The 12425-nt window shown below is 46.6% G+C and overlaps 1 protein-coding gene across 3 annotated transcripts; it reads right to left on the bottom strand.

The window, feature by feature from the left end:
- Positions 1-1546: 1546 nt before the first annotated feature.
- Positions 1547-10698, bottom strand: TBXT (T-box transcription factor T). Of its 3 annotated transcripts, none has more exons than XM_050894155.1 (8): positions 10493-10698; positions 10048-10312; positions 9262-9396; positions 8456-8517; positions 8306-8367; positions 7181-7357; positions 5420-5549; positions 1547-3575 (listed from the first exon to the last, which is right to left on the bottom strand). In XM_050894155.1, the coding sequence occupies exons 1-8, from the start codon at positions 10696-10698 to the stop codon at positions 3308-3310; spliced, it is 1305 nt and encodes a 434-aa protein (XP_050750112.1). In that variant the 3' UTR covers positions 1547-3307. The 3 variants fall into 3 exon arrangements, with proteins under 3 accessions (XP_050750112.1, XP_050750113.1, XP_050750114.1); XM_050894156.1 differs by having other exon boundaries at positions 7181-7354; XM_050894157.1 differs by lacking the exon at positions 7181-7357.
- Positions 10699-12425: the final 1727 nt, after the last annotated feature.

Genomic DNA, 12425 nt, shown 5'->3' with positions numbered 1-12425 from the left:
TGGAAAGTATGGGAGGGGAAAAAAAAACCCACACCAAAAAAGCCGATTAGGTGAGATCCATCTGATACCAGCATTGAGCTGCCTGGAGATGTACCATGCTTCATCTATGAAGGCCTTGTGTGTGTGTGTGCTTATTCTTCAGGCTCAGAAATCTTTTAATGGCAATTAATTCATTTTAATGGTAATCTGCTTTTGGCTCAAGACCTAAAACAAGTATGCAAGTATTGACTAGCAGAGAAGTTACCCACGTGATGTTGCCAAGGTTGCTCACCAGGCAGAACAGTTCTCTTGCACTAAGAACTGAATTCTTTCCAGACTCAGAGTTCAGCTCCCAGGTGAGTATCACACAGTCTTCCAGGCATCGGAAAGTTCCTGCCAGCTTTAAGTGCACATCAAAATGGTGTCACAGAGGCCTCCAAGGCCATGCATCAAGCTATGGCAGGAAATGGAGACCAGGCTTGTCCACTTCACAGCCCAAAGGCCCTAACTGCAGGCAGGTTAGTTCAGCAAGCCCCAGCTAAATCTTATAGTCTAATAAATAGCCCCAACTATTTTTGTCCACATGGACATGGCAATCATTTCTTCAGTACAAGCTCTGCAAGAACCTGAGAAACCGCTGACCTCTGTGCTGGGCAGCAGCTGTGAGCTGTCCTCCACTCAAGCCTCCTCAGAGCAAAGACAGCCCTACAGTGGGCTGCCTGCCAGGGGCCATGCAAAGGGACATCTTGCAGCCCTGGACCTAGCACCTCTCTCACACTTTACAAGTCCCTTCCCCTTTCACTGCACGGCAGATTGATCATCCTCTTCCCCTGACGTGTCTGCTTTGAGGGCATAGCTCCAGGGCAAACGATAAAGCTGGCTCCCTCCACGACATGAGCTGGGCTCCCCCACTGACTGTTTCAGCTCTCGGAAGTGACATTTGCGCACTCAGCTACATGCACAGTCACTGTAGTGCTAGATCAGCCTACAACAGAGACTCCTTCAGTAGCTGAGTATACCAGGCAGCAGTTAGGCATTTATTACTGGGGCAGCATCATTCAGAAACATGCCTGAAAATCTGGTTATCAAGGTAGAACACAGCAGCTGCCAGGCTTGCATCCAGCTCCAGCATTTACCCTACAAATTGGTCACTGTGGGAAAAGGGCTTTCACCCAACACCAGTTGCAGCTACCACCTCTGACCACCAGTCAGTCAAGGATCTACCAAAAGGAGTGAGAAACAAAAGGGCGGAAAAAAAAAAAGGGGGGGGGAGAAGAAGTGGATGAGGAGAATGTAGCATCTCAAGAGATCTTTTTAAGTTCTTCATGACTAAATAATCATTAATTTGGTTATGAAGAACTCTCTGACCCTTCACCCACGGCCGGAAGCAGCTGTGAAGCAGGAACCATTTGTGAAACTGCTCCACGGAAGGTCAACATACTGTAGGTTCAATATGTCTGATGTGCATTTGTTTCACCTTTCCCACCACCCCCCACAAACTGAAAATTAAGCATTGAGTTTCTTTAAGAATCTTTACTCTTTTTTTCAATTTAAATTATACTTCCAAAATACAAGTAAAAAAACATCACAACGAAATATGTTGCTAATTTCTACAAAATAGTCTAAATAATAATGCACTTACATCATTTACACAATTTACCTTCACAATAAAATAGGAGCACTTAGATCAATATTTACATATTGACAGAGAATGCGGTCGTGCAGCCATCTGCTTCTGGTGCTGTCTCCTGCTGGAGTATCTCCAGGAGACCGCAGCCTGCAGTTGCATGCAAATCCTTCTGCAGGGAGAAAGCCCTGCCAAAGTCTTTCTAGGTGCAAGGACCTGCCCATAGGGTGCCAAAGAGACCAAAATGGTGGCAAATATTTGCTTTTTCGTCTTAAAGCTGCCACTGTAGCACATGAGTTATTTAAGGAATTCCCTGATATAGAATTTTGCTTTGCTATGTTAGGCACTTCATTATAAAAGTTATTTATTATGGCTTATGCAAAACAATTCATGTTCCTCAGGATATGTACTTGCTAGAGTCAGTGGGACAAAGAGACATGTCCAAGGGCACACTTTGAGCCAATGTTTTGGGTTAGCCTGCATTAGAAATTTAGGTCATATTACTTAATATCAGTCCTGAAGGAAGTATTTTATCAAGACCTGATCTTTCCAGCAAGTCAAGCAGTCAGTGTATTTTAAAGCTTAGTATATCTGCACTTTTACCCCAAATTATTGGTAACTAGAGCTTTCCCTCTTATAATAAGTTAACTACTTACATCCATGCTGTTCAATGTGCCGTTGGGTGACATATCCCACGTTTGATTGTCTTAAAAGAGTACACCGTAGGTTGAGGGATTATTTACATATCTTAACATGTAGAAAATAAAGTTGTAACTTACCAAATAATAAATATAGATCAACAGAGTACAATATTGAAATAAAATAAATTAGAATGATTCTCCAGGTGTTGAATTTTCTCCATTAAGGCCTGAGCCAGAGACCATTAAAAAAAAAAAAACCAAACCCAAACAGTGACATTTTTTCAATGGCTCAAAAAGGTTTTGGATAGGGCTCCTTATTAGATACTGGCTGTTTAAAATGAAATGTTTAGCTAAGGTATGTGAAATCTATATGATCAAACAGCAAAACTTACCTCTAAAAGGAGTCTTTTGGGTAAAACAATTTAGACCAAACATTAACGCTGCATTTATTAAGAAGAATATAGTTCTTGCAGATTGTCTCGACGTTAATTCAGCAGCAAGGAAATAAGCATACAGTTAAGAACACAACGTATTTGTGAGGCAAATACGTGTTAGTGCACATGATTTTCCAAAAACTTCACTCCGCAGCTACATTTGTGCATATTTCAGAATGCTTCTAACTAGACAGTTAATAAAAGTCTTCTCATGACTATAGCTAAGTTTGCCATTAAAAAAATTAACTGAAAACCAGTTAGGAGTAACTTACTCAAGAATGATGCCAAACTTCAGGTCCAAATATATCAGAACACTGAGAAATTTGGAATCTAAGTAAAAATCTTAAAACTTAGGTCTATCAAACTTAAAATGAAAACAAAAAAGAAAAAAGATTAAAAGCAGTGAATCTGCTCTCAGAATTGCACGCTCACCAGGTTTGTAAACTCTACAGGAAGTCAATGATGCACTGTTCAATATAAGAGGTATAATGTAGATGCTCTATGCAAAGCAGTGCAGATGCTTTGACTGTAATTTACTTCATGTCTCCTTTCTCTCTTCCTTGAGGATTAAGCATTTAAAGTAATTCAGTAGCTAAAAAGTCTGTCTTACAGGAAAAGGTCTGGGTTTACATGGAAGGGGGAGTGACGGGCGTCCACGTGGATGCTAGCCTGGCATGTGCGGAGGCATCGTACTGGCTGTCGGGCAGGTCCGTGGGTGCCCCGCCGTCGTACAGGGGGGAGGCGGAGGAGGCGGCAGTGACCGGGTGCGGAAGGGCAGTGTAGTGCGCTGGAGAGCCGCGTAAAAACTGGGAGCTCAGGCCGTTGGACATCCCGCTCGACTGAGACACCGGTGTGATGGTGCTGTTACTCACAGACCATAAGTTAGGATACTGACTGAAAGAAGGAAAGTGATAAATAAAACAAGTTATTAGTGACCCTAGTGCCTGCTGGCAGTTGCTCGGGTCACAACACAGCTCCCAAGCTGGATCCATTTGCTGGAGACAGTGAATTTCTTTAGGAAGTTCCCAGCCTCTGCAAGGTAGGAAGGACCCCCAGGCAGGATTCATGTTCATGGCACCCCACCAATAAATCTAAACTCGCTGTTTTCCAACAGCAGGTTCCAGCACTAGGTATACTTGCAGAATATAAGCCAAGCTGAGGAATGGCTGACAAATGCAGAGGTTTGAGAGCTGATCCGTGAGCCATGCCATACCCTTGCCTCAGGGGAAAGGCACATGGCAGAGGTGGCTGGACACAGCAGCTGTTGGACCCAGGCAGGTTTGAACCCATTGCCATGAGACTGTCGGAGCCCTAATCCGCCATGGGTGCCTCTGTAGTCAGGGAGGGATGGGTGCCTCCAGCGAGCAATTCAGCCCTCCTTGTTCACCATCTCATGTTAGAAGGGGAAGAGCCAGATTGATGGCTGCAGATTGCCCACTACAGAAAGGGCTGCTTGAAAGGAAAAAAAGCCTTGTCAGGACACTACAGCCTCCGCACTCTCTCCTCTGAGTATGTATACACACACACTTATGTATAAACACATACATGAATTAAGAGATACAAGGTGATTCAAGAGACACACTATGAGAAAAAGTTCAGTCCTGCTGTATAATACTACACAGCACTTTCTACCTATCGATCCTAAGCAGTTTAACAAGAAAGATAAATATTCGTAATTTACAGATAGGGTTTTAGACAAAAGGGGTGGCAGAAATGCCTTCCTTGAGGTCCCACAGTTCCAGTTCTACTGGTTTTATCTACTGGACAACTCAGTGCAGCAACTGAAACTCAGTGGACTTTGCAACTTTCCAACTATGTGTCAGACATAGAAAGAAGTGCTAGGAGGACCTGTTGACTCGATTAACATATGTTCAGGACTAAAACTTATGTTCAGTAATACAGTTATCGTATACCTGGTAGTAGTACATACTCCGATTAACAGCTAAGTGTCCATGTGCATGGTTCAAATAAAAATGCTTTCCACAAACGGAGTGGTAGGTCTGAATTGCTGAGAAAGATGCCCAAACCTCAGCCCTCTGTGGTTAATAGCAAAGATTTTACCATCTTATCTGCATCTCTTTGAATTTTCAAGTTTAGCTCCAAGGGACTGACCGTAAGCCAAATCTCTGCTAAAGGATCCAAAAGTTTAATTAAGATAATAAGTACAAAGAGGAGAAAAGATACATTTATGTAATCACAAAATGGCAAAGGCTTTCACCACGTTTATAATCCCATGCTATGCTGGCTTGTGTGGCAACACTTAAGTAAAGAATTACTGCCCCAACTGCTTGCTCCTTCTCCACACAACAGTTCACTGCCCCTTGGTTTGTAGCAGAACAAGGGTTTGTGGAGATGGCTGGGAAAGCAGTGACTGGCTAAAATGAAACAGATCAAAAATAAACTTTTTAAACATCATTTTGCTTAAAAGAGATGAAACTTAAAAGAGCATCCTCAAATTCAATGGATGTTTCTCTAACTGATTTGCAATCCTTAATCTATCAAATATTGCTGTCACAAGTATCTGCGCTTCCAAAACATAAAAATATTTTTTATCTGTTTCTTCAATCTCTTTTCCTTGTGAGTAGTCCTTCTCAGTGTCCCCACCAGACAGCTAATAATTCACGCGTGGCCATAAGGATTTCTAATTTGCTGGTAACTCTTTATCTCCTTTTTCAGCCTTCTCTTTCTAGAAAGCATCAATACACTGATTTGAGGGCTGCTGAGGGATGGACTCCTACCTGGAGCTGGTAGCTGTGCCAGTGCTGTGACTCATGGGCAGCATCGTCGTGTGTGGGGGAACTCCTAGAGAAGACCAGTTGTCATGGGACTGCAGCATGGAAAGGCAGGCAGAGGAGTTATCGGCATAGGCTGCTGAGAAAACAAGCAAGCACTTAAACACACTAGAATCAGACCAAGTAACGATCTTGTATTCAAATGCAAGATATAGCTTTAAACCACCCTCCCCCATTACTGCCTGGCAAAAAACCAAACAAAATGACACACACACAGAAAAATGAAGTCAGCTACCAGGTGTGTCAAGCTTACACTTTCACTGGCATTGCCCCTGCTGATGTGTTGTTTTGTTCAACTTACAACTGCAAAGTCCTACTTCTATGAAGGATCTATCGCCAAAAAGCTGTCTTCAAGCCACCTGCCAATTCAGCCCATGCTTCCTTATTCAGTCAGTGGGAAGAGGCGGGCTCCTTACTTACACTATCCCAACCACTCTTCCAGGGCACCTTCTTTATCTCCATCATCTACATTGGCAGTAACAGTCTAGCAGCCCTGGATAACAAGCTTATCACAGGATCACACATCTCAGTTTTGAGCTGAGCATGCCGCCACGGGCTATGAAGTCTGCCTTCCACACCATCAGGAGTGATTGAACTGTGGCTTAAACTACATGGCTTGTGACAAAAACTAGCTGGCCAGCACGGCAGAGGCACTAGGAAGCTATAAAGAGAATCCTATACAGCCATCCATAGCGAGAAAGAAGTTGCTGTGGCAGCTGGCTAAAGGAAGGAGAAGAGGTTCTTTGCTGAGGACCGGGGAACAAGGAACACCAGAGGTGTTCTGTTCTTTTATTCTGTTTCAAGTCACAAAACTTGCATAAGATTTCCAAGATGCAAGAAAAGTCCACAGAAAGCTAGTTTTCCACTTGAAAATGAACTACAAAGCCACATACAAGATTAGTCAGCCTGCATCTAGAAGCCTGTGTATTACTTCACAATTCAAAAATACTAAATTTTTTTTTTAAATGGAAACCTTCAATATCCATACAGGCTGAAGAGCAAAAATTGTTAACAGGCCTTTGCCAGAAGAAATTAAAAAAAAGAAAAAAAGAAAAAAGTCACTGTTAAAAATTCCCTTCTCTCCTCTCCCCTAAGTACCTGTGGCTTAAGGCACTAAGCCTTAAGCTATTTGGCTACTTCTGAGCACAACTTTTAAATAGCTCTGCAGTTTACTCAGCTCTATATTGTTTCTGCGTATCCAGTTGTGACACATTCATTGAGAACAACCTTAATGCACTGATGTCAACTACAGCAACAGGCAAGTAAAACTGACAGAATCAGGCCCTCAATTATTACGTGCTAATAACAAGTGACACTAACAGAACCAGACCTCTATTTCTTCATTTCATTGTATTACCTGTAACTAATGATTAAAATTCTTACTTTCAAACTTAAAAAAAAAGTCAAAGTAAAGTTTAAGCTCGCTGGTTACAAGAATTCAAGAGCACAAGACAAAGCCAGCACAATATAATCTAATCAATTAGCAGGAGACAGTTCTACACAGCCTCCGTTTTTCCACCATAAAGAGACTGCGGACACGTACTCATCGTCCCCATTTCTTTGCAATGCTGGCCCCAAGCCCTCTGCGCAAAGTGAGCTCGATAGCAACCTCAATTTCTGTGGCATCGCTCGAGATGCCCACCGCTCAAAGCGCTCATCCCTCGGCTCGTTTCCCATCTTTTTACAGAGCTGCAACGTCAGACTTACTTGGCGAGTTGTTTCTGTGGGTGTAGGGGTTGGGGTAGGGGGCAGGACGGTGGTTCCTCAGCGATGAGTACCTTTCACAGCTGTGAGCAGGGGAGAGCGACAGCGGGGCTCCGAACTGGGGGTGAGGATTGGCAGGTGGGCACAAAGTCCCAGTCCCAGGAAGAAGCCAGCTACCTACTGTGGGGAAGCAAGGGGTTTGTAAGGTTGGTACGTAATGCAGCCAGGCAGGGAAAGAATCACAGCAACGAGATAAACAATTGATCAGGGAGGAAATGCGCACTCAGGAAAGGAAACAGAGTTTCAACATGGCTGAAAAATCTAGATCTTTACAACTTTCTTAAACGTTCTTATGAAGGAAAATTAGACAACAGCTTAGAAAAAGCCCCACGTCAAGCTAACATTTTTTAAATTACCATTTAATTACAGTCACAGTAACGAAACACTGAAATGGTTAAACCCTCCCTTATGTAGGTAGTATGTGCTCAGTAATAGTGTAATCTTCAGTTTTAAATTGCTCTTTGGGGGTCTCAATCTATAGCTAAGCTCTGAGGTTTCTCAGACTGCTAAGAAGAACTCTTAAAAATTAAGTATTTTCACTGAAACAAAATAATTCCTACTGCAACTCAACTTCCCCCCTTTGTAGGCTGCAGACATTTTTTGGCAATAATCTGTTAAAACAGAAATTATTAAAACACTAATGCTTTTTATTCATCTGAAAAAACTTTTTAAGCAAATGCCCCTAATTATCTTAAAGTACTTCAAACATAAGTACCATTTCAATAATTTTCTGCTGTATTTTGAAATAAACTTTTGTCTCCATATCCATATGGATATTGCTGTCCTTGTATACAAAGGCGGCTGTCTTTTCGGACATGCAGGTAACTGCAAGAATCTCTTAAAGGATTTTGAACGTAATGCAGAAGTCTTAACCACATGCACATATATCATAATGTTTATACAATCATAAACCTGCATGAACCACAATCATAAGGACTGGTAATATTTTTCTCCCTATGAACTAACAAGGCAGCCAGCAAACATCGCTCTTGAAGTTTTGCTTAACTTAACAGATGAGATGGAAGAAATCAAAGTTATGTTCATGATGCAGAATGAAAGGAAACGTACACTGCGAATACCCAGACTGCTGGTTGTCTCCCACTTCCTCCATCATGTCTTTGTGATCACTTCTATAAAAAAACCCATGTTGTATTAGGTAAGAATGTGCTTTTACAAATCTATGTAGAAAATCCACACTTTAGAATTAAGAGCTCTCACCTTTCTTTTGCATCAAGAAATGCCTTTGCAAATGGATTGTATTTAATTTTTAAAGCTGTGATCTAAAAACAATAACAAATATCTTTATTTGCAAGTATCACCATTCATTAGCATACAGATATTAGGATTTGAATTAGAACTATCCGTTGAAGTTAGTGAAATCACAGATGTTTGAAAAAACAATATTAGGCCCATAATACCAACCTATGGATATCAATTAAACAGCCCCTAAGGTCTGAAGTATTAGCAGAGGGCGAGGAATTAGTCCCTCTGCCAAATTCTAAGAGACTGAATTGCCTGGGTTTATTGATCAGCTAAGGAAACAGCTAAGAAAGGTAGTACACTAAAGCGTTATAAAAAGCTTCAAATTTCAAGCCAGAGCAGAATGGGCATTAAAAAAACCTCAAAAAGATTGGTAATCTACAGATTCACTAAACACAGGCGTGCATTTTGGCTAAAAGAGAAGGGCCAGTTTTGAAAATGGCACGTCCAGTTATTTCACTGTGTAGCTGAAAATGACAACTGTATTTCTTACAATACTTGTTTGCCCCATAGAATATTTTAAGAATTACTCTCCTGCAATGAATTTGCCGTACGTATTGAGACAAACAGCGATCAAAACTTTGTGCTGTTACACATTCATAGGGCTTTTACATATATTAATTTCATTTTTTATATTTAGCGTTGAACAAAGCACAAAAAGAACTGAAAAATGTGAAACAAGATCCATTATTTTGTTTTGTGACATGCACTTTGCCACTTGAAACCTCCTGGTACTTGCATCCTTTCTTCCCTGCTGTGCATACCTCCTCGTTCTGGTAGGCCGTCACGGCTATAAACTGGGTCTCTGGGAAGGAATGGCTGGTGATCATCCGCTGTGGGCCACCCACTCGCACTATATGAATCCTTGGCTCATACTTGTGCAGAGAGTTCAACATGATCTGTGAGCAAACGGACAGAGCAGGTAAACAGTGACAGAGTGGTGGCAGATGCTGGCAGGCACAGAAAGCACTCAGGTTTTAAAGCATCTAATGATCCATCTTTCCAGCAGAGGAGAAAGAGGCAACAGGTACGAATAAACCCTAAAACCGAAGCTGTAAGAAAAGGAAAGGAACACTGCAGTCAGACACCCCAACTTTTTGCCTAGTTGTCCTCATCCCTGTTACTTGACAGGGCAGCTTGCATAGCCACAAACCCGTTGGCGATAAATAGCCAGAAAGATGCATCTACTACACCGTTGGCATTATCAGATATTCAGACCAGAAAGACATTTTAAAAAAGAAAGTCAAAACATCGAGGCACCCATCCTCGGCGAAAAGACCAGCTCTACCGAAAGAATGCAGTTCTTGGGGGGGGGGGGGGGGGGGGGGGGGGGGAAGAAAAAGCGCAACCCACCCTACCCCAGCACGTTTGGTAACAGCAATATAAAAACGAGCATTAAGGAGGGCGTGAGCGGTGGCTCGGCAAGACCCCGCCGCCCCGCAGGGACGGGACGGGACCGGACGGGACAGGACGGGTCGGGTCGGTGCAGCCCCGGTGAGCGGGGGCGAGGGCGGCGCGGTGCCGGTGCAGGTCCCGGTCCCGGTGCTTACCTGCCCGCCGCCGTTGAGCTTGTTGGTGAGTTTGACTTTGCTGAAGGAGACGGGCGCCTTCATCCAGTGCGCGCCGAAGTTGGGCGAGTCGGGGTGGATGTAGACGCAGCTGGGCGCCTGCGGCTCCGGCTTCCCGCCCGGCACCCACTCCCCGTTCACGTACTTCCAGCGGTGCCCGTCGGCCGCCACGAAGTCCAGCAGGAAGGAGTACATGGCGTTGGGGTCCAGCCCCGACACGCTCACCTTCAGCACCGGGAACATCCTCCTGCGGGGCGACACGGAGGCGCGAGGCACGGCGGGGGGCAGCCCCCGGCCGCCTCCCCCCCCCCCCCGGCCTCAGCCGGGCGGCCGCCCCCGCCGCGGGGACCCCCTCGCCCCCCACCCCCGCGGGAGGCGGGCGCGGGCCGGGGGCGGCGGGAGAGCGCGGGCCCCGCGGCACCCCTACCTGCCGTTTTTGGTGACGATCATCTCGTTGGTGAGCTCCTTGAAGCGCAGCCACAGGTCGTTGTCCTCCAGCGTGACCCTCAGCTCCCGCTCCGTGGGGTCGCCCTTCTCGCTGCCCGCCTGCAGCTCGCTCTCCACGGCGCTCAGCAGGTGGTCCACGCGGTACTGCAGCGGCTTGCCCGCGCCCTCCGTGCCGGGGGAGCTCATCCTGGCCCCGCGCCCGCCTGGCGCGGCAGGCGCCCCGGCAGAGCCCCGAGCGGCGGCAGCGGGGCCGGGCCGGGCCTGACTCCACTTGACCTCCGCGGCCCCAGCGAGCGGGAGCGGGGAAGGGGCCGCTGTTATACCCCGTCATAAACACCCCCCCGGTGACATCACAATGCCGGCGGGGGGGCCCCGCTGATTGGCGGACGGCCGCTTTGATCTGCCCGGCTGGCCTTTCCGATTGGCTGCCCGCGGCCATATCACAACGGTGCCCGGGGAAGCCTGTGATGTTAATTGCAGCCCGCGGGATTAAACGCGGCTATTTTATGTAAATCTGCCCCCAAATGTTTGCACCTCTATCAAAGCCGCCGGGGCCGGGGCTCCGGCAGCCGCGGAGGAAATGGCCCATCTCGGCAACAGCCTCATAACCTGCGTGCGGCACCCTCCCGCCTCCCCGCAGCAGTCCTTTAACGGGGCCACCGACGCCCGCCACAGCAAGCCCCCGGGTCTGCTTTTAGGCAGCCGGTCCTGGACGGGAGACACCCCCGCCGCGGATTCATATTTAGGGAAAAAAATGGGAAGTCCTCCTCCCCAGGCCGCCGCAGGCTGCCCGCAGCCCCCCGCCCCCCCGCCGCTTCCCACACTCCCTTGTCACAAGTCGTGGCGCTTCTGCTCAAGTGAAGGTTGCAGCTAGCAACGACAACCCTTGCTGGAAAATTTAGCCAAAAAGCTGAAACCGCCCTGTAGAGCAGCTGATCAGAAACCCGGCACAGTAAGGGCACCCCCCGCCACCGTCTCCCCAACTTTTAGCGAGCGCGGGAGCCCGCCCGTGAGAAAAGGCGCAGAGTTTGCCTCCCATCGCCGATACAGGCAGTGCCTTCGCAGCCGAGATGCTCCACCGCGATGGTTTCGAGCCATCCCACCTAAATAAAAACATACTTCTAAAAACCAGATCGCTAGCTCAAGGCTTCGTTTTGTGTAACAAGGAGAAACCCCCGCGAGTTTCTGCGGGCAAGAGTGGAGCCTGAGCCTCACGGGTGAAACTTTGCAACGGGCTGAATTTCTTTTCAAGTTGTTTGGCGCAAAAGCAGGAGATGGGGCGAGGGAAAGGAGGGCTCTTTTGAAACACTCCCGCCCGCCGGCGTTTTAATAGTTTGCGTTCTCCGGGGCTGCGGCGGTCTGTGGTGTGAGGGAAACAGTTTATTACCTTTCCGTGAGAATCCCTGGATAGAGGGCGAGGGGGAGAGAGGTGACAATGAGCAGGAAATAGTTCAATGGGGTCTCTTTAAACAATAACAAGTTCTTTAAACGGGAGCAAAGGAGAACGAAAAAGAAGCGGCGCGGTGTAAAAATTAGGGTTTCTTTTAAAATAGGCATCTCCTCTCTCTCCAAACACCGCGCATCATCGCTGCCGGGATTTTTAAGATTTTAGGAGAAAGTGCCCGGGGTGTAGGGGCAAGCTGTCTGGGAGCAGAAGGAGCTGGAAGTCAGGGCTTCCAGGGGCAGGCACGCTGAAGCGCTCCCCTTCGCAGGATGCAGACGGCGGTTCAGTCCGGGCACCGGCTTTTTCTGCGGGCAGGCACCTCCTGCCTGCACCCCCTGCCCGCACCCCTGCCTGCACCTACTGCCTTTCCACGCTCCGCACACAGCGGAGCAGCAGCCCGAGCGTGTCTGCCTTCATGCAACTTCAAATAAACCCAATGCTTCCGCTATTATTTTCGGTTTCTTTTTGG

Source organism: Gymnogyps californianus, chromosome 3, assembly GCF_018139145.2.
Source record: "Gymnogyps californianus isolate 813 chromosome 3, ASM1813914v2, whole genome shotgun sequence".
Lineage (NCBI taxonomy): Eukaryota > Metazoa > Chordata > Aves > Accipitriformes > Cathartidae > Gymnogyps > Gymnogyps californianus.
This window is presented reverse-complemented; position numbering and strand designations above follow the sequence as displayed.

Excerpts from the sequence above, each read along its gene's own strand:
- TBXT (XM_050894155.1), bottom strand. The coding sequence starts at position 10,698 with ATGAGCTCCCCCGGCACGGAGGGCGCGGGCAAGCCGCTGCAGTACCGC. Across the intron at positions 9,397-10,047 it reads AGCTCAACGGCGGCGGGCAG|ATCATGTTGAACTCTCTGCA; the intron begins GTAAGCACCGGG and ends GTTTGCTCACAG. Across the intron at positions 8,518-9,261 it reads CGGCCTACCAGAACGAGGAG|ATCACAGCTTTAAAAATTAA; the intron begins GTATGCACAGCA and ends TATTGTTTTTAG.